The sequence below is a fragment of the Ipomoea triloba genome, chromosome 3, assembly GCF_003576645.1.
Source record: "Ipomoea triloba cultivar NCNSP0323 chromosome 3, ASM357664v1".
In the NCBI taxonomy this organism is placed as follows: domain Eukaryota; kingdom Viridiplantae; phylum Streptophyta; class Magnoliopsida; order Solanales; family Convolvulaceae; genus Ipomoea; species Ipomoea triloba.
Genome location: NC_044918.1, coordinates 5,768,423 through 5,791,011, shown reverse-complemented (window position 1 = coordinate 5,791,011; position 22,589 = coordinate 5,768,423). Strand labels below are relative to the sequence as shown.

The following is a 22,589-nucleotide window of genomic DNA, read 5'->3' as shown; positions in this document are numbered from 1 at the left end:
GGGGGGGGGGGGGGGGGGTGGTGGGGGGAGGGAGTGATGGTGGTGGTGGTAGTGGTAGTGGTAGAATGTTAAATGTGTTTACCAACTTTTCAAAGTAATAAAATGTGCTTAACTGACAACAATACAACATTTGATGGATAGGGAGAAGTCCCGTGAGAGGGGAAGGGATAGGGAAAGAGAACAAGAGAAGTCTCGTGAGCGGTCTCATGAAAGGCCAAGGGATCGTGATTATAGGGATGAGAGACACAAAGATCGTGATAGAAACAGGGATTATGAGAGAGACCATGGGCGTGATCGTGATAGAGAACGTGATCGAACACGAGGGCGTGATCATGGTAGGGAGCGTGATCGTGGGAGAGACCGTGATCGTAATCGCGAGAAGGATAGAGGTAGAAGTAGGGACTATGATGTTGATGAGCACGAGCATGGTTATTCCCGTGATAGGGACTATGACTATGATCATGAGCATGGTTATTCTCGCGATAAGGACGACTATGATCATGAGCATAGTTATTATCATGATAGAGACTATGATCACGAGCGGGACAGGCATGATGAAAGGGACAGAAAGTATGATCATGGAGAGACCGAGGAAGACCGGGTATGGTATGAACAGTCTAATCATGGACATAAACATTCAAAAGGGGAGCACGACCGTGGACATTATGACTATTATGATCATCATAAAGATCATGGTGAGCATGATAATCCAGATGGGCAGGGATATGATGAGAGCTATAAAGACTGATTGTGATCATGTTTGATATGATCAAACGGAGTAGGATACTTATGTTTATGACCATGCAACATCTGAATGAAAATTATGTTTATGACCACGCAACATCTGAATCATCACAAAGGGATTGTGATTATCACCACTCAGGTCTCTCTGGTGAATACAAGTACTAATTATGTAGACTTTTCGAAATGATATTTGCAGTGAATATTGCTGCTGTTGATGTTTGCGGAATGTGATTAATGGCCCGAGCAAGCTTAAGGAAGTTGTTAATCATGAAATAGACCTGGTTTTCATTTGTGTTATTTCCTGTTTTTAGGACCCCATGGAGGTTTACTGGTTTGTGCTTTGACGATTGCTCACCAATTTTTGGATGTTTAAACTTTATTATTTCTTTTCAATATCAATCTGCTGATTTTTAAAACTTTTTTGTGTTCGATCAGGTAGGTTCTTAGCTTGAATACGTTCTTTCTTCTTGTTATTCTTTTTCTTTTAAATTTCCTTGTGAAGAAGTGTTATGAAATCTGGCTGGTTTTGAAGCATCAAATTCATGCTTTAGTCTTCTAGTTGCCTTCGACATTTTTTCTGTGGATTATAATAGTCTGGCGTTGGTACAAATAGAGAATTACTGAGTAATAGTTATAATGCGCATTACAAAATGAGATCGGTTTTCAAGTTGGTAAAGAGTGTACACAAGGTGCAGGAATTTCAATGTTATTTGAGTAGCCTTCTGTGCTTTAAATAAGAGTAATTTCCAATCAGATGAGTTCAGAATGCCAAGGAAGCCTCTCAAAGAGAATTGTTTCATTCTTTATCGTAGGTCAGCTATGATGTACAATTAATCAATTACAGTATCATGCTCAATTTCCTAATAACTTTTAGAACCAATATGACTATCATGACTGGAAATTGACTAACCAAACCAAAAAATAACTCAAGGCACCTTGATCACAACTCCTGAAGTCAGGAGCGAATACTTGTAACCGAGTCTCTGTTTGAATATAAGCAATCAAGGTACCTTACCCTCTGTGAAATGGGGCAGCTTCATGTATTTGATATCAATATTTATATTTCCCATCATTAAACTTCAGGAATTGAGAATTTCCCAACTCTGGTTGATAGCATATATTGCAGATCCACTATAGTCAAGACCTTTGGGATAGACAAGCCCCCTGAGATGACAATCTCTGCAATATTTAGGAACTCGAACAGATTAGCATCATTAGAGAACATAAATTATGAGCATATTTGCATGTAAATTGTAATGACAATGAGCTTTGATCTTAGCCGTTTACCTATTGCTTCCCGTACAGAGAGATTAGGCCTCATGATGTTGTTGGAATTGACAAGGAAGATATCACCAAGGTAAAGGTGATTAGTTGGGACATAAACGCAGCAAAGTTCCTCTGCTCCTGAACTCTTCTGTAGCATCAAAGTTGATGTGATGAAGCCTAATGCATATTCTCCAACTCGGGGGTGCTTTATTATAGCCACTTCTTTGAAGGCATTTGTGTTCTGATCTGGACAAGTGATGTCCAGCGTTTAATCTACTAAACACATGAGTTAATGGAAATTCATAGGTTTTACCTGGTGATATTGCTCCACTGATTTGTTTTGAAGCAGAGTAAACATAACTGACGAGTGGCATCTTTTTAATCATCCATTCTCCTATTCCAAGAAGAGAGGTACCTAACCATGAGGACATAAACACCCCAACCAAAAAGATGAAAGTGATGGATGTCACGAATCCAAGACCTGTGAAATGCTACAAATGTTAGATGTATAAACTTGTTCTTTCCAAAGTAACGACAGTGTATGGCAATATTTCGCATTGAAAACAATGAAAAGATTCAGCTAATCAGCTTGACCTAACAAACACATGTATAACATTGTCCGTCCTGGAAAAATTACATGGCTTTAACAGTGTATTCAGCAAACGTATGCATAACTCATCATTATGCAGTGCCTTTCCTTAGTAAAAATCAATACGATCCTCTGCTCCTAAAGTTCTCGTGTGTGCACATACAGGCATTGAATATTGAGCATCTTTATGAAATGAACTAGATTGGAACTTCATACCAGTCATAACTGATCTATTGCAATGTTTCTCAAGAATACTAAAATGTATGAAGTTAAATATTAAGAGTCCCATACTGAACAACAATTAAACACCACACAAACATGTACAAATGAAGCTTTATACTAACCGAACACATTGATTCCCAGGTGAGTGTAGATTGGAGAAAAGAAGCTATCCACAAAATAAATGAACCACCATGTAATGTAGAAGGTTATGGCTATGGGAAACAAGATGACACTGCAAAACAATGTTAGAAACCTATCACTTGTGGAGAGAGCCAAAGTCCCAAAAGGTACTTTTCGAAAATGATGTAAAGTAGTATCGAGTATACCACGTGAAACCATTATTAACGAAGGCATAGTACGACCATGTTGGGAAATTATTCACTATTTATGAAGATATAGTCTAATGGTGCAATAGAAAGTAAAGAAAACATACACATGAAAATGGTGCTTTTGTCAATGCACAAAGTTAGGACTACAAGTTAAAGAGCCAACTTTCGCAATTTATCAAGCACTCACAAAGTTAAGACCATTAGAATTTGAATGAACATTCATGTTGTGTATCAGATGAAAATCCATGATAGTATGGTCCATAATCAGTAATTCACCAATTCTTTTGAGAAAGATAGTGAAATTGACTGCTTTGATCATGAAACTGAAATCCTAAGAATATTAACTGCACATTCAGTATCCATCAGCTCTACATGATTAAATTGATAGGTTATCCTGAAATTCTCCTTTGATTTGGACAAACAACTGAACAGGGGAATGCCATGCAGAATCATGGAAACACGTAGACAGCATCAGATCTTACAAAATTACTCCAAAATTGAGACATACATTCTCATCAGTTACCATGTAATTAAACAATCGGTTTGATAGTGAAGCTAGGAGAGAAGAGTAGATCATCACGCAAATGAGTAGAACAGAGGAATACTAACCATCCAGTCATAAATTTTTTCCAAGCCCAGCTACGAATCACTTTGCTAAATGCCTGCAGAGAATGAAAATACCTAAAATGAAAGCCGTTTCAAGGTAGTGTTAGCCGTGTTCTTCTTCGACTCAATCGATAAATTCTCCACATCCGTAACATGAAAAGCTAAAGCTCCACGTTGTTCAGTGATAACGAAAGGAAAGAAATCACACACACATTGCATCTCAATTTATCAAATGTTGGCGTGATCGAGTGGTGAGAGATAGAGAAGAGACAAACCTCCCTGCCGGCGGAGTGAGAGGAAGAAGCAGCAGGGGAATCAGAAAACTTGGAGGAAGGCGGAGAATCTAGGTCGGAGCCGACCACCGGGATGAGGCATTCGAGCTCTCTTTCCTTTTCCGATCTCGTTGCCATTTTTCTCTTCTCTTCCCGCGATCCACCGCTAACGACAACCTCTACGTCAATCCCACTCCTCCGAAGTACCCGCGCTTAGCCACACCACTGCCTACTGCCAATTGCCAAGCTTCATTCATCAAATAAATGATTTTTTTCTTTCTTTCTTTTCAATATGGAGTAATATACAAATGTTTATTGCTTGATGTAACAAACGACTAACAAATATTAAATGTTATTTTCCCCTTTTAAAATCAATATCTAATATTCTTTTCTTTTCTTTTCTATTTTCTCATAACTCAAATTTTCAATTTCGTCAAACTATATATTGAATTCCATGAATCTGCATCCAAACCTAAGAAAAAGTAAATTGAGTCTCACCGAGGTGAAGTTTGTGAGGAAAAACTAGGGATCGAGTCACACCAGCAGCACTGTAGGAACAACTTTTCAAAGTGAGGAGAACATCTTATGCGCAGTAAGCAAAGGTCTAGCCTCTGGTTCATTGAGTTACCATGATTTACATCCTTCCAAATGCTCTGTCGGGCCGGAGCATGAGAGACCATTGGATTAGAGATTCAATCTTTTTGGAAGTAAATCAAGCTAATCTAATTTTGAGACTCAACATTAAATATAAAATGTCATTTTTCATATTTAAACTCAATATCTAATATTCATTGCATGATATTATTATAATATTATCCCATTAATAAAAGGTAATAAAAGTGAAATAGAGTCAAAATTTATCTTCAAATTATTAGAAAAATAATATTAATGATTTGACAATTCATGTAACATTTACATGACATAATTTAAAATTTTCAAATAAATAAATTAAAAAAAAACACAAGTTCATTTTTAATCTAGAGACAAAAAAAAATTGGTTGTTCCTGTTGAAGGTTTTTTTTTTTTTTTTTGGTTTGGTTTTAAAAAAATGCAATTACTTAATTACATTTTGTTAATAATTTGAGTCTTTATTTAATCTTATCTTACCCTTAATAAGAGTGCATGCAATATTCAAATATTTAAGAAATTAAAATAATAGCACGTCAATGAATATTAATAAGTGATTTTTTTCTATAGGGTGAAGTAAAATTACTCAACAACTATATATATTATATTTTATTGGATGAATTATTTGGAAAAAAAATAATAAACAAATATTATATTATTGTATTGTTTTCGAGTAACTATTAAGCTACATATTTTAGTTTTATTAAGGATGATTCAAGTCATTCAACATGAAATTTTAAATAAAATATAAATTTGATGTGAAAATTAAATAGATACAAAACAATTTTCACATGAAACTCGTCAAAAGGTAAAAATCACAAGTCTTTTGGAGTTGTGTCAAACTAATTTTTTACTACATTTTTGGAGTGTGATACATATATATTATATAGAGCTTGGACTAAGAACAATTGGAGAGTGTGCGTGGCCTATTTGAGTGATTGTTGTTGGGGCGGGAGCCGGAAGGCCGATCTTATTGCCTCTTCATTCTTTAATTCTTGAGCCTTTTATAGTGAAAGATGATGATTGGTATATTTATTGTGAGATAATATCCATTCAATTATTTAGGATTCCTTCATTGTGGAGTAATTAGCCTTTATGGTGGAATAATAGATCTTCATGATCATTCAATATAAAATAAGGATTAGTCGTGAAATGTTATGAAGATTTATACATTTATAATACTTCTAACGACTATTTTAACCATAATAATTCTTCTCATTGCTAATTTGATTATAATAATTTTTTCAACAACCAAATTGAATTGACAATAATAATTCTTCATAATGCTAGTTTTGATTATTGGACCAATCTCTTTGACTAAACCACAAATCTATCTTTTCGGACCAAAGTTGCATTGTGGATTAGACTATATTTATCCATCTTTTAAGTTTTAAGATGAGATTTTTTTAAAGAGTAAATCACCTATTTGGTCCCTCAATTGTTTGCGAACTGTCAATGTAGTTTCTTAATTTCGTATTTATTAATTTGACCCCGAAATAAATTAATTTTGGTCAAATAATTCCTTTCGGCCGTGTTTCGTCATTCAACCGACGAGAACTCCATTTAAGCATGGGCATTTTGGTCTTTTACTTGCTTCTTAATATGAGAAGGGGTGGGGTTAGAAGAGCATTGCTTAATGTGTTCTCATGCTTAGGGAAACAGTGGCGTTTGACCAAAATGTCACTTAAAATTCTTTTATTTTTTATTTTTAAATTCAGAAGCAAGTATAGGACCAAAATACCCATGCTTAAATGGAGTTCTCGCCGGCTGAATGACAAAACACGATCGGAAAGAGTTATTTGGCAAAAATTAATTTATTTCAGTGGTCAAATTGATGAATACGAAATTAAGGGACTACATTGACAGTTCGCCAACAATTGAGAGACCAAATAAGTGATTCTCTCTTTTTTTTGAAGGGTTTAGAACTTTAGAGTTTAGAGTGCCAACTTGGCTTGAAAGTTTTGAAGCGGACAAAAATGAGGCTACAAATATAATAAAATACTCATCTCTATCACATTTTACTTCTCATATTTATTATTTATTGGTGAAATTAATTTTGTATGTTTTGATTATTATTTTTATTATTTTAGATTATTTTTTAATTTAATTATTTATATTTAATAGTACTTTTAATGTAGTTTATAAACATATAAAATTTATATATTAATACTAAACTGAATATTATGAAAAATTTCCTCACGGAGCTTAACATAGTTGGGTTCGTTGCTTGACTTAAAGGTCACGACGAGAGACCGTAGTGTGAGGGTTCAATCTGAACCATCTAAGTTTAAAAAATATATATTATGAAAAATTGAATAGTAAATAATTTCAAAAAAATCCTATTAATTAAATTATACACATAAAATGGTACAAATATAGTATTTTAAAAATTAAAATAAAACCAATAATTTTGGCGGATGATCAAGCCAATGAATTCTGCTATTTGGAGTGAATGCACCAAATATATTTTAAAAAAAGTGACAAATAAAAATTAGAAAATAGGGGATTAAGATTACCAAATATATAGTTTTTTTTTTAATGTAATTTACTAAATTGTTATTGATTTTTTGTGGATTTTTGTGGAGCCCATGGTGAGGTGGATGTGAGAGAAGAAGGAGATAGAAACAAATTTTAACTCCGGTAGAGATAAATTTTTTGTGGATTCCAATGAGAGAGGAAAAAAGAGTTGTTTTTTTTTCTTTTTCTTCTATTTTATCTTTCTCACTTGTCTCTCCTATGTGGCTTCTAAAAAATTGTGCAAAAACTAAACTCATATGGATGCTTGAGCATCTACACTAGATAATTTTTTGTATAATTTTTAATGTTACATTAGGAGAGAGAGACAGTAGAGGGAAAAAAAAAAAAAGAAAGAAAAAACAAAAGGAATTACAATGTGTTGACATTCTGATGCAAAGAACATGTAAAAAAAAAAAAATTGATAAGTAACGAGCCAGCCGGTGCGTGCACTGTACATGCTCGGCTGGGCGTTGCTGTGTATGAAACACGCACAATTTTGGTTATTTTATGTCCATTTGCACTGTTTTGAAAACCAACACTAGGGCAAATTATTTTATCTCTCTTGTCTTTTCTCTCCTCCAACTCACTATACACTGTTCAAAAAATCCCAAAAAATTCATTGATATGGATGCTAAGAGTTCTACACTTCTACTACATGTACTTTCTATTTATACTCTCTCACTTTTATTTTTTTATGTGACAATTGATAATACTTATTATCTTCATTTCGCGGGTCTCAAGAAAAATATTAACATTAGAATTTTGTAAGAGGGAGTAGAAGTAATATTTTCCTAGTTATAAGCATACCGTAAAAAATATGCTTCATAGTGAGGTTTACCTCTATTGTGTAATTTAGCGCCTAGAGAAACAAGATTTACCCCGTACACATCTTCAAATAGTAATTGCATGTTTCTCTCGTAAAAAAGTATTGATTTATACTCACATTTATTTTTGGGATAGTTTCACTTATAGACCTCAAGATTTTTAATAACACCACTTGAACCCCTCTAGTTTCTAAAACTACCTATACACCCCTAAATAAAGTAGTAGCTCATCAGCAGAATGCGAATCTCAGTTCAATTCAATCGTTAGGTCGGAGATACCAGACAACCATCTCCGGTGGGCGGGATCATGATAACTCAGTCTAAACTCGTTGAGCAACTCAGAGATTACCAGATCCGATCTCAGCACAAGTGCCCTGCTCTTGCTATCTTCTCCCCTAAACCTTTCCTCACTACATGGTATATTTCTCTCTTAATATATGCAATTATGCATACGAAAATTTCTTTCTATAGGCATACTTGATGTGTAGCATAGTTATTTGTTCTGGTATATGCGTAACGTGGCGTGGTTTTTATGTATCTTTGGATGTATTTTGTATGATGATTTGCCAGGAGAAGCTTCTGCAGTGATTTTGTTTTTATTGTTTCGTTTTGATTTGGTGTTTGCTAAAACATTAAAGTAATGTTTTGGCTATGAGGGTTCCTTTTTCGTTCATTTTGAATGCATTGGTACCTGGAATTCCAGAACATTTCAGGAATACTGAACTCAGAATTACTGAATTAGGGTTAAAAAGCAAAGGATATGATTTGAATGAAGCATGATTATTGTTCAGTACTTGCTAATGAGGTTATTTGGGGATTAGAAGTGGTCTTGGAGGGATTATATTTTGGAAAAATGTAAATGAATCAGGTGGGATTGTAATTACCTCCTGTTTACTCATGCCTTTGCACAATTTGATCCATAACTCTGGTGCTTAGTTAACAAGGCCAATGAGTACTCTTGCATTCAGGGAATCATGGCTTTCTGTTTGTGTTATAAAGAAATGCATACATTTTTTTTAATCTTTCAGCATCCTTCTTAGTTATTCTTGTTACAATGTTTACATTTTATTGCCTTAACCAACTGTTTTTCTGATAATTTTGAGTTCCTATTTAATAACTATTGTATTTGTGGAAATTCTTCATTTCTGAATTGATAAGCCTGCTCTGTTGTATTTTGCTGCCTACCTTGTTATGGCAGCATCAGATGCTACCTCCTTGGACTTTATAATCCCCTTGTTATAATAGTGCATGAAATTTTTTCATTTCCCGGTATATGCTTTTGTTCATAGTCTGAAGTTAGTATGACCTTTAAAAACTATTATTTATATTTAGGTACTTCATATTCAGTTAATGCCAATTTCTTATTACTTGTGCAGGGCTGATGTTGCTGTGGCCATTGTTTGGGCACTTCTATTTTGTGTTTTCGTAATATCATCATACTTGACCCTTCGCTCAAAGCATTACTGGATTTCTCTTATCATTTTATGTTTCAGTGTCTCTCTTCCAGTGCGTCTGAGAATTTTGCGACAGGCAAATGCAAGGAAGAGAGTAAGGTTGTTACCTTTGTCCATGTGAACATTTTCATCAGGCCCGCTGCAAATGCAACACTCTTACCTACTGGAACATCACTTTCCAGTTTCCATTATACTCAGCTGGATTTCTAGAAATATGAAATAGAAGATCACTTACCAGACTCTTCTTTGGAGGATGGTATGCTTCTTACCTCTCTTTGTCGGTGACCCATACACATCTTTATAAGTAAAACTATTAAGCAGGAAGTAGGTTCCCTAACAGTAGGAAATTTTTTGTTACTGCATTGTAAGTTTTGTTTCATTGGGAAAAGAATTACTTTAGATGTTATCTTCACTGTATGAGAAACTACAGAATACATGGTATTACCCTCCACTTTAGCATTGTATTCAGGTGAGATATAAATATGGTATAATTCGATTATTTTTTTTTCTCTGATGGAAAAGGAGCTCTCAGTTCTTTCTTTTCATGCCAAGCTGTTGAGAGAAATATTTATTCTCTATGTACATTGTATATTGGAAGAATAGTATTCTATCATGGATTCATGGTACCATCAGTCCATCACTAAGGACTATCTTCTGGTTTTCTCAAAGGGAATTGAAAAATCAAAAGAATTTCTGACTGTAGTATGTAGCATTATAGGTACATGGATTAAACTAAGATCTCAATAAATTGGCTTGGTCTCATGCTTCAAATTGCAAAGAGGTTTTGGATTCACAAAGGTTATATTACAAAATAGTCATTTTGAAATGGGGTTGACTGGGCAAATTAAGATTTGAGTCCAACTCCAACACATCCAACAAAGTCCCTAGGTCTGAGGTGGCATCAGTTTGGATTGATTATGATATATATTTTGGATATCCAAACAAAATGTTGTATTTTGACACCTGAAATCTGAACTGAAATATGGTTTGGGTTGTTCAAATTGGGTGTTTTTCAGATTGGCTTGTTCCAAGTTGGATTGGTATTCATTACTTGTTTGAGTTGGGCTTAGCCTAGGGTAAAACATAAAATGTTGGGCTTTAAACGTGATGTATTACTAGATATATAAAAATGTAACTTTCTTAAATGTCTTTTACTAACTTGTCTCTTTTCCAAAAGGAAAAAGGTAAAGAGAATTTTGGTCATATCAATTAGGTTGGGAAAAGAGAAAAAGTGGCGCCGCTTCTTTTTCATTTTGTGCCAAAAAACATTGTGGTAAAAGGTATAGGAGAAGCTCTTACTATAAGAAATCTATCTGTTCAATTATTTTGTGTGAAAATATTATGATGAATATCTGAATTACATTGTATGAGCTTTTTATGTTTTGGATTTTTGGTTGGAAAAATCTGGTTTTGGTTCCTTAATCCTGTTCAGATTCAGATTTTGGATTATCCTAGGCAGAAGAAAGAACAATCTTTAATGGGCTTCCATACTTCTAAGTTTGGACTTAGTTTATGGAGTCTTTTTGTGAATGAACTTTAGCTTCACAGCATAGAGACCCCAGAGGACTTGTTTTTAGAATTAGTGTCTAAAACTCTCAGCAGGATTCAGCCTTTTATAATTGGAGGTTTTGGATACTGAGGAGTTTGAAGCTGGCTTGAAATCGGTTGTGGTTCAGCCTGGATCTTGACTGGTTAAAAGTTTGAGCTCAAAGGCTTGATCTACAGACTACAGGTTGTTCAAGCCTGGAGGCTTAAGTATCTCCTGAGAGTTGTTTAAAAGTTTCCTTGTTTACCAGTACGTTTTTATGCCCTATCGAGGAAAGAAAACGTGAAATGTAGTTCTAAGATGCACTATAGAAAGCTACTTATTCAGTAGTACAATACAGTATAGAATGAAGACTACTTTATTCAGTAGTACAATACACTATATCTGGTGGAGTAAGTGATGTAAATAAGTTCTGCATATATATTTCATGGCTTGCCTTCTGAGAGTAGAGTATTAAAATGCAAGAGTAACTTGAAAATTTTCTGTTGTGGCTCTGAATAAAGCTTCTTTTGTGAATGGACACATTTCAATGAATTACATTAACAGAGAAGGCTCTTTATTAACAACAGCCATAGCAATAGTGATACAGGAATTTTGACGGTGTAAAAGTTACTGTCTTTTTTAGTGGGTTGTTGATTGATGTAAAACTATTGATTAAACTCGATTTACAAGCCAAGTAAATCAATCTTCTAGGGGGACACGTGTGTCAATTGATATCATATGATGGAAATAGAAAGTGATTTAGCCTTTTTGTTTAGGGTGATTAGAGAAAGTGAATGCGGAGGGAGTTACCCTAGCACTAAAGACCGAAATTTTCGGCCAATCAATTCTCCACTAACCCTAAACAAATGCTAAACTTGTATTTATATTAGTTAATGTATATGCAAATGACAAAATGCCATCATTAAACCCCCCCAATAATTCTTGTGCTTAAAACTGAGTAAGAGGTGATGTTTATCTTTCCTGTTAACTAAAATTAAAAGCATGCTAATGATGCCTGCAGGATCCTAATTAATCCTTTAATCCTTTAGATGAGCAAGCAGTGGGGCTCCTAATGCTCAGATGTGACTTGGCTAAAAGCCGTTTTGTATGCTCATATCTGCCTTATAAAAAAAAAAAAGCCTAGTTTATCCATTAATCTTGTGCCATGTACCTACTCCATTAGGACAAAAGGAATTAATGGAGAGAACAAAGTTAGCCTACACTTTAGCTAGTTACTAGAAAGCTTCAATGTGAAACTTCTTGATGTCCAAATGGCCTTTTAAATATGATTAGAGTTAGCGGTTTACCTTTCGTGTATAGTTTACTGGCTTTTTACACATGAGTAGAGTTTATCCAATATACACTCTTAGATAGTAACTGAGTTTCTCTTGTCATCCAAAAAAAATTAAAAAAAAGGTTATAGTGGTTTCCATCTTTCCTTTTCCATGTCGAAATGACATTAGGGAGCCTTAGAACTAGAGACCAACATATACAAAAAATAGGGCCTGCATCATATAAATGACTGCTTAATTAGTTGAAACTTGATTATCAAAAGGTAGAAGTTAATGGATGGTAACATGATTTTTTTTTATTTCTTTATGTAATTTTTTTTTTTTTGGCAATGAATCAATGATAGCAAATGTCCTTGGGGCTCCTCAGAGCATGGTGCAGTCATGTTTTACGAAACAACGCGTGTGCAATGATTGTCATTTCTCTTTTGCTCTCTAACATTATGGTAAAGTTAATGCACCGTCGGTGTGAACTATTTTTCCCGTCGACTATCAGTACTGCCCATGATTATTTCAAAACTACTATAGCTGGTTTGAAAAACTATATTCTACCAAAAGATGTTGATCTGACAATTACCATAGTGTGGACCACTAAGCTCTCTGCCATACAAGTTCCCTTGATGGAGAGAGAGAGAGAAAAATGGCCATTTTTATCTTGACTTTTAAAAACACTTGATGGGCTAGTAGCCATGCTTTAATTTGTTCACTACTAGCTTTTTGAAACCCCTCTCGACAATAAGACTTTTCAAAAGGCCTTTGGCCGATGTTTTACGACCAAATTTAGGATAATGGTTGGGGGAAACTGTCGGCTAGGAGCACAGGCAATCAAATTAAAGATGAGAGCAGAGCAGCTCCTCTTCTTTAGGGGATAATATATCCCATCCCATTCCCTCTTGGAATTTTCTTATTCCACTCCAAAAATATTATAATCCACCCAAATCTTTCCTACCTAATCCATCCGGCCAACTTCTGGTCTAGATTCTATATATTATTATTTAATGTTCATCAAACTCCGCCTTGAAAAATGAAACCCAACAACGTTATCAATAATATAATTTAAGGAGCAGATCGAATGCATGTTCGGAGCTGCATACTGCTGCCATGGACAAAACTTTTATTATTATTATTATTATTATTATTGATAATTATATCTTCTTCTTTTTTCAATACCCCAGTCACTGGACTACTGCCCCGAGGACTTAATATAATAACACAAGAAATAGAAGAAATTATTATTATTATTGTGATAGATAAATATATGTTAGCTAGAGAAACTCCATCAATTGCAAGTACGTCAGATGTACCCATGTACCCCTACTGTGAACTTGATTTGTTGGGCAAAGTGATATGCTTAACTATATTTTCAGTTTGAAGTAACTTCTTATCTTAATGGTGACTACTCTATTCCACCATTCCTTTCTTCCTTTTTGTCTAGTTGTAGATATTTGTCCCGTTGCGAGTAGAATTCTTTTACCTTGACAATGCTCTACTATCAACGTAATTGATAATTCTATCTTCTTATTTTTTCAATACCCCGGTCACTGGACCACTGCCCTAAGGGCTTAATAATTCTGTCTTGTTCTTGAAGTGAAAATGATAATGTTGTCCCAATTAAATTACAGAGCTACTTGTTCAAAGATAATAGGTTCTGATTGATGGTTTTCATTGATACTTTATGGAACTAGCTAGATTTTTTTTTTTGCCAAAGTGTCATCCCGCACCATGAACTATATTGCATTATTCATGCCGCACCTTAAACTTTCATAACGTCCATTTCGATACACAAACCATTAATTTTTTTTTTTCATTTAGCATTTTTTAGAGGTTACCTACAAGTTATAGGTAATCTATGCTGACTTGGACTTTTGTTTTTGTCTTCTTCTCTTTTTTTTTTTTGATTTTTTTTTTATTTTCTTCTAAACCTTTTTCAGCCCAACCGGTACTGGAACTATAAAATAATTAAAAAAAAATCTTATATTTAGACATTTAGCTACTGTCAGTAGCTAAATACATATATATATATAAAATTATATTTAGCTACTGCCAGTAGGCAGTAGCCAAAATAATAATAATAAAATTTATAATATGATTTTTATAATAACAAAACATACTATATATAATTATATATACTAAAAAAAAATTCCGGTTGAATTGGAACCGGAACCTTTATATAAGATTCCGATTCTGGTTTGTGTAACCTTGGAACCGCGAAGAACGAAGCGCGGTCACCCCTAGGTAAGTCGTCGGTGGGCTCAGCGCACGTTGCCGCAAGGGAGGGGAGGAGCAATCATTATTGCATGGAACATGGTCCACACAGCTGCGTGGACCATGGTCCATGCAATAATTTGCCAGGGGAGGAGCAGTGGATTGTGGAGGGGCTATGGTGATTTGGTCTAGTGAGCACTGGTCCGGCTGAAGGCACGGGGGAGGGGCAGCGTGAGGCGTTGATTTTTGGGGTTTACTTAAAAATTTTGGGTTGACTTAAAAAGAAGATCCACATAAGCTAATTACCTGTGCCATGTCATCATAGTAACCTCTTAACCTATGAAAAATGATAGATGAAAAAAAATTAATGATTTGTGTATCGAAATAGACGTTATGAAAGTTCAAAGTGCAGCATGAATAATCCAATATAGTTCATGGTGCTGAATGACACTTTAGCCTTTTTTTTTTTTTTACTTAGCACTAGATAAATAAATAAAAAAAAAAACTTGCTCCAAGTATAAGGATCGCACAATATTATAATAACACAAGAAATATAAGAAATTATTATTATTATTATTATTATTATTATTATTATTATTATTATTATTATTATTATCATCGTCGTCGTCTAATCTAAATCTAAAAACATAATAAGTTTCAATCAAAGTTATTTTTTGAAAGAAAACGTAGCTATTCCATTAATTCATAACATAAAACGTTTACATCAACGATCAATGAAATGGTAAACCATTCCTTACAGTTAGACATAGAAACAACTTTTCTAACTATGCTATAGAAAACTTGAATCGCAGACTGTTTCATAACTAAGAAGTTATGTTCCTTCAAGGAGTTTAAAGCTTCATCAAAGATCTGGGTCTTCGTCATCATTCTTTTTTGTTTGCCCAGGATAAGATCAACACTTGCCGAAACCAAACTAAACATTAGTGCTACTATCAATCAAAGTTATATACCTAATTTATGTCCATGTTTTTAGTGCTAACCATTTTGTACATTGTGTTTTTAGAGTTGTACTATACAAGCTTTTTTGACAAAAATACTCTTACCTTATAACTTCCGTTATCTTTTCCATTAACTTTACCAAACACATGTATCTAACATATCTTTTCTTATATTCTTTATCTTAAATTTTTTCATTTAGATTTTAATTAGTAAGAATTTGTTAGTTATTTTTTAAAATATAAATATTGGGCATATGTTTTGCGTATCGCGCATAGAAAAGACTAGTTATATTATTATAATAGACATAATCATAGTAGAAACACACGTTTTTACTTTTATTTCAAATAAGATCCTATAATCATAAAAAGATACATACCCTGATACGTCTATCCTAATCTTCGTTTTTGGTTTGCAAAAAAAAAAGTCTTATTGTTCCCAACATATTTCTATGCATACTAAGATTACTTTACTTTCGCGCCCATATATCCTGGGAATCATAGTAGAAACACACGCTCTTACTTTTATTTCAAATAAGATCCTATAATCATAAAAAGATACATACACTGATACGTCTATCCTAACTCTCCTTGTTCCCGACATATTTCTATGCATACTAAGATTACTTTACTGTTGCGCACATATATCCTGGGGCCAGCTCATGCCACATCGTTGGCCTAGCTCCAATTCTTCAATCTATCAACACGCTACTCCAGCCTTAACACGCTTGGCCATGTCCAAGGAAATCAAGCACCATCAATATATTCTTTATAACAAAGTGTCAAAACTATATATATGAGCAAACAGGATATCGATATTCAATGAATGTTATTCATTATTCTACAAAAAAAAAAAAGAATGTTATTCATTAATTAATAAAATAATAGTACAGTACAGTGGGTGTATATTAATGAAATTAGGTGAAATTACACATCAATTGAGGGTGGATCTAGTACGCTAAACCATTGGAATCTTTCTCCTCGGATAAGACTTACAGCTAAAATGTTGCAGTCATGTTTGGGGCTTTAATTTGGGTCGGAGAATCAACAAGGTTATGCTTCTTGTCCCCATAGCAAGATCTTCAAGTCTATTCAAAATTTTGGGTTGTAAGAGGGGTTTAAAAGAGAGTCAAATAATCAATGCCAATCTAACATCATTTCACAAATTATACTCTAGATCATAATTCACATTACAAGGTGGATACTGCAATGTGTTCAATTTTAATGCACTACAGATTTATCTATAAGTAATGCACCAAAAATGAATCTGTATTAAAATTAATGTTGCAAAAATTTCGCATAGGCACTGGCCGACAGCCTAGCTTATCACCATAATATATGCTTTAAGCGACCGGCCAGCTAGGTAGCCGCTTAGGCACTGACCGCCTAGGCCTTCTAGGCACCAACTACTCAGCCGATTAGCTATTGTTATTCTTTTTTAAATGGTTATTTGACTAAAAAAAGATATCGTTTTAAGCGAAATAATCTTAAATTGCTTAACTCTAAATGTTTTTTTAGGTTAATATTTAATATTTTAGTATTAATTATTAAAGTATTAAATAGTTTATAATTATTAGTCTTTACAAAATTTAAAAAGTTTAAACAATTTTTTTTAAATAAAAATAAAAATAATATAAAAAAATACCTGGGTGCCTAGCGATTTTTTCAACCATGAATTTAAAACATAATGAATCTATTAAAAATGAATATGCAGTACGCTGAAAGAAAACTTACAATACAATACACTAAAAATGAATCTGTATATTCAAACAAAAAAAAATTGAATCTGTATGTTATTAGTTCATCTTATGATATAGATCATGGTCTACGACTCAACCACATAGCAATTCAGCAAATTATTGTGTAGACCATAACAAAAAGTACATTGTACATTATTTGTGTATTTGATGTACATTATACAGAATAATATACTTTTATTACTCAAATAATGTATTTCTCTTGAATGTAATATAAACTTTTAATATACTCAAAGTACATTATTTATGTATTGAATATACATTATTTGATAGTATAGTGTGAATAATGGTTCACACAATAATAATTGTAACAATTGAATATTATATGCCATAGGCCCACATGAAATTACGTAGGTGGCGGGCATTAAAAGCCGCCCTACAAAACCACACGTGTGGCACAACACGTGGAAGCCTAGTGGTGGCAATGATTGGGTAGTGGGCCACCCGCACGAATGGTTAGATGATTGCTTCCCATTGGCTAAATCGCTATCTAGGCCCAATGTTATTGAGGCAAATTACTATTGGGCCAGCTTGGCATAATCTCCGCCATTGACAACATTATAAATATCTCACTATTATCTCTCTTTTTTTTATTTTAAAAATAATAAAAAATTACTAGAAGCAATTATATTAAAGTAATGCTAGACACCTCTATACTTTTCATCTCATTTTTTTATCACTTAACATTGAAGGTTTGAGTCTGAATTGGGTCGATGGATAGGGGTAATGTTATAATATACATTAACTTTTTCTTGACAAAGTATCATGCGGATATCGTGTTCTATGTTTTTTTTTTTTTGAAAATATGTCAATAAAAATAGTTTGAAATATTATACAATAAAAGTGCCATTATTTTCATTTTTTTTTATTTATGTGTTAATCGACCGCCTTGACATCTCATTATAAATTAATTGAACAAAAACAATATAATGTGAAATGATAAAAATTTTAGTGGGAGTAGAATGTGGAAGTATTTGTTGGGCATAGGCTAGATTGAAATTGATGACTCATGCATGTGAAAACATATTTGTAAAATTTTTAAAATAGTAACACACTTAATTAACGTTTTGGAATATTTGATGGATTTTGTAGGTAAGGACAACAAGTTATTTATTATTTTAATGTTTGGGAAAATTGCTGTTCAATTGCCATTTTAAGTTAATTTGACTCTTTCACAAAGTTCATTGTCAAGATTATACACTCTCTCAAAGAATGTTGATTGTCAAGATTGCACACTCTCAAAGAATGTTTAAGACATGAATATATATAATGTGCATTTGCATGTGTTGCCAATCAATCATGAGTTGGCTTCTTTATGAATATGAAAAATTCAAAAGTTTTAGTTTTGAATACTGCTAACTCTATTACAATGTAGTACATGTTCATAACTATTTTCTCAACCTACACTAAGGCTTGAACCCACCACCTCTTGTATAAAGGGAAGGGTTTGATGCCATTGGACTACAAGGTCCTTGGCAAAAGTTTTAGTTATTGTCTATAAGTTCATATTTTCTCTCAACGGCTTTTTTATATATAATTTTTTTCTATGCATTCAATGCTATTTATATCATTTTATCTTTGTTTTGTACTGTTTTTTTTTTTTAAAACAAACTAAATTTCATTAAGCAATCGAATCAAAGATTCATGACATCAACAATGAAAATTGAAAGTTGATTTATTGAAACTTAAAAAAAAAATCATTACATATGGTCTTTTGGTTGAGTTCGTGTTCTTAATGCGATTTATCTATTTTATATGATTTGCATGCTATGTTACAAAGGAAAACCCATCCAATACATACCCGGCCTCAATTTGCAAACCGTTTAGTACAAAAGAAACTAATAATATGAGTTTGTGTTTATTATCATTAACATCTTTAATTATTTAATGTATACAACCATATTGCCTCATGAATTGCATGGATTATTTATTCTAACATTACGGACTATCAAATACCCCAAAGTAAGTTAAGAAATGTAATAGTAATCGACAATAACGTAACAAACGTAATTAAGAAGATCAGAACACCTTTTCATGTTTTTTAATATATATTTTTTTTAATTTGACATGATGGCAACGGGGGAGTGGTTCGACAAAGAACTTGAAAAACAGCACCATTATATTTTGACATGATGGCAATAGAAGAATTGGCAAAGCAGCAGAGAGAGTATTATAATAATAATAATATATAATAATTATGAAAAAGACAAGACATGGTTACTTTAACACAGCATAATGTTGGGAGAATGCAAAGAACAAAACCCACGAAAAGTGGATACCAACAATATAATAGGAGCTAGCTAGCCAAGTAGCAAGGTATAGTAATATATGATGCATATATGCCGGTTTTAGACGTTGTTGTTGTTTGGCATATGCAAAACATTTGCCTCCAAAAGTCAAAGGGAGCTTTGCGCTGCATGCATTGCATGGAATATGTATATATTAGAATGATCAGAGACATATTTAATGTATAGAGCAAGATTAATATTCTTTTTTTTTTGTGGGTAAAGAAGAAGAAAATTCGCAGTCACTATTTAAAGATGTGTATATTTTAATAAGGGTTTAGAGTTTGGCTCAGACAAAATAAGAACTAAATATGTGTTCTAAGTGAAACTCACATTGTAACTCTAACCGACAAAGGATCAAAGTAAACCAACTTTAAGTTATACAATTGATGAACTTAAACCAAGAAAATTAATAGATAGTTCCCATAGAGAGTCGGATTGAGTCGGATTTGGAACAATTTGCCGTTACCAAGCAAACTGTCCGATATAGCCATCTTAGTGAGTTGGCCCACAAGAGATGTAAATTAAACTGTATTAGGAAGATCTTATGCCACGAGCTCAATTGAAAGGGTAAGATTAAAATGGTGTTATTAGAATTGGTTTAATTTATTAATTTGTTCAACATATGGATATGTCTCCCACAAATTATTTCATCTCATATTTAATATTAAAATGATATATAGTAAAATTTATTCAATTCGATTGCATTAATTAATTTTAAAATGTAAAATGTTAATCATGAATCTATCCCATTGTAATAATATAGGAATGAATGAAAATGTTCCCCACTGCACCAATACAAGTATCCCTCTATATTAGTCACTCCATCTCGACTTAAAAAAAGAAAAATTATTTATTTTCATAAATTATTGAAAAATGAGTAAATAAGGAACATATTATCTAATAGAGAGATGACAAATCTAGTGACTAATAATAGAGAGTGGTAATTGTATGGGTTTTTTAATATGGTTTGAAATGTAATTTTTAGCAGGTTTGGTTCATAGAATAAGTCAGAAATGAAATATCATTTTCATAACAGGTAGACCTATTCAATTGTTTAGTCCATTTTTTTATTTTCGAGAATAGTATTCATACGAATGAACTACTTTCCTTCCAAGAATGATAGTTATTATGAGAGAGCATGGTATTAGGATATTTTCAAGTTCACATGAATAACATATTTTTGAGAATATATAATATATTCAATTTTTATTCTAATAATTATAATAATAATATCTATTATTTCTCTCTCTCTCTCTCTCATATATATATATATATATATATATATATATATATATATATATATATATATAGAGTTTAACAGATGATAAGTATTGTTTATACTTTAAATACTCCATATTTTGCCAAAGGCCTTGTGGTCAAGTGGCATGAAGTGATTCTCCTAAGTGGGAGGTGGGGGCAATGTTGACTTTGTTGGGCTTCAGTAGGTTCTATGTTAATGACAACAATAAATAATTAATTTATGCATGTGCAGCTCAACTAGTCATAGAGAAAAAATTTTGTAATAAGTTAAATCTAATCATATATATGCCCTAATTATATAATTGAAATAAATTAGTACAGAGTATTTATTAACATGCAAAATAAATTAGTACAGAGTATTTATTAACATGCAATTGAGTCTTGAAAATAACAGTTTAGAAAACACAAACAAATAGAATTAGCATACAATACTAAGTAAACTCATAACAGTTTAGAAAACACAAACAAATAGATTACTCCACTCTGTAAAATAAGTAAGTACCTTTATACTTTGAAAATAAGTATACTTCTCAAAATAATTTTTTTTAAAAATCTAAAACATAGCAAAAAATCTAAACCATCCATTCTTAAAACTCAACGTACCAAATTAGTCATAATCATCCTCAATAATATATGTGTCTTCATTTGAATAGATACATAGATACACATAAATATATATGAGTTCTTTTATAAGTTTATTTTTAGAGATTATTATCATTATTACTACTATATATTTTTTATTGCCAATCTATCAAAATATGGCACCACCCATTTCCACATGGTCCCAAGTCAATTCACGATTTCACACTGCACGGAACAAACACAATTATTAGAGTTGTCTACAAGTGGGAATGGTTGATAGCTTCCATTTTTTTTTTCCTTTTCTTTTTCTCCCTATTTAAATTTCTTCTTTTCACATTTTTCCCAATATTAAATACGAATAAACTTTGTTGTAATTTAGTTTAATTAATTTGTGATAAATTAATTATTTCAAAATGAGTTGAATGGTACGTAGTAACATTTTTCAAATATTTGCAGGTGCTATCATATTCAGACCCACCCCTCCTCCCCTAAAAGAAAAAACATGTAATTATGATGTCATATATATATACTATGCATATGTATTTTATAACTTCTTATACGCATGCATTTTGTAATCAATTTCAAGGAAACCATACTTATAAATGATCTTTTTAATCTTATTTTTCTTTGCAATTAAAAGTAGAATGGTTAAAAGATATATTCTGTATCAACATCTTTAAATTGAGTAAATTTCACTTTTTATAGCTGATTTGGTTTGTGAAAAACAATTGGGATGGGATTGAATATAATGTAAATACTATGAAAAAGAAATTACTTGCAACGACTAGCGGTTAGCGGTAGCGGTAGCGGATTGTGTTAGCGGTTATCAAATAGCGGATTGTATTAGTGGATTTGACCAGCGAATTGTATTAGCGATTTGTAAAAAGATGTTTGGTAAAATTAACTGTTTATCTTAGCGGTTAACATGTAAAATGACATATAAGGACATTACAATTTAAAAAAAAATAAAAAAATAGAAATAATATAATAATAAATAGATACAATACAATAAATATAAAATAGAAATATAATAATAATAATAATAATAATAATGAGACGTGGGCTCCCCTTTAATTTCATCCCACATCGACCACAAATGTGGAAGAGGATTATATGCATGAAGTGCTGCTATTGTTTTGTCAATTTGATCATTCTGTGGATGAGCACTCTGAATAACATTAGCATGGCTAATGAAGTGATTGTATAGTGTGTGCGGTGAGATGTAAAGATGAATAGATAAAACGAAGAGTCAAGACTCCCCGAGTGTCGGTCTT

The 22,589-nt window shown here is 32.7% G+C and overlaps 3 protein-coding genes across 3 annotated transcripts in view; 2 read left to right on the top strand and 1 right to left on the bottom strand.

Moving 5' to 3' along the window:
* LOC116012568 (U1 small nuclear ribonucleoprotein 70 kDa) overlaps positions 1-1,160 on the top strand; it is a 7,134-nt gene extending 5,974 nt beyond the window's left edge. The window contains exon 10 of the mRNA XM_031252137.1: positions 142-1,160. Within this exon, the coding sequence (XP_031107997.1) occupies positions 142-748 (607 nt within the window). The 3' untranslated portion in view covers positions 749-1,160. The remainder of the gene's footprint in view (positions 1-141) is intronic.
* Positions 1,161-1,503: 343 nt separating this feature from the next.
* On the bottom strand, positions 1,504-4,281 carry LOC116014122 (protein LIKE COV 3-like). Its single transcript, XM_031254124.1, has 6 exons — positions 4,032-4,281; positions 3,760-3,812; positions 2,944-3,053; positions 2,324-2,491; positions 2,032-2,256; positions 1,504-1,923 (listed from the first exon to the last, which is right to left on the bottom strand). The coding sequence occupies exons 1-6, from the start codon at positions 4,164-4,166 to the stop codon at positions 1,817-1,819; spliced, it is 798 nt and encodes a 265-aa protein (XP_031109984.1). The 5' UTR covers positions 4,167-4,281; the 3' UTR covers positions 1,504-1,816.
* Positions 4,282-8,236: 3,955 nt separating this feature from the next.
* On the top strand, positions 8,237-9,964 carry LOC116013915. The gene is made up of 2 exons (XM_031253884.1): positions 8,237-8,413; positions 9,373-9,964. Exons 1-2 carry the CDS (start codon positions 8,304-8,306, stop codon positions 9,569-9,571), a joined length of 309 nt encoding a protein of 102 aa, XP_031109744.1. The 5' UTR covers positions 8,237-8,303; the 3' UTR covers positions 9,572-9,964.
* The last annotated feature ends 12,625 nt before the right edge of the window (positions 9,965-22,589 follow it).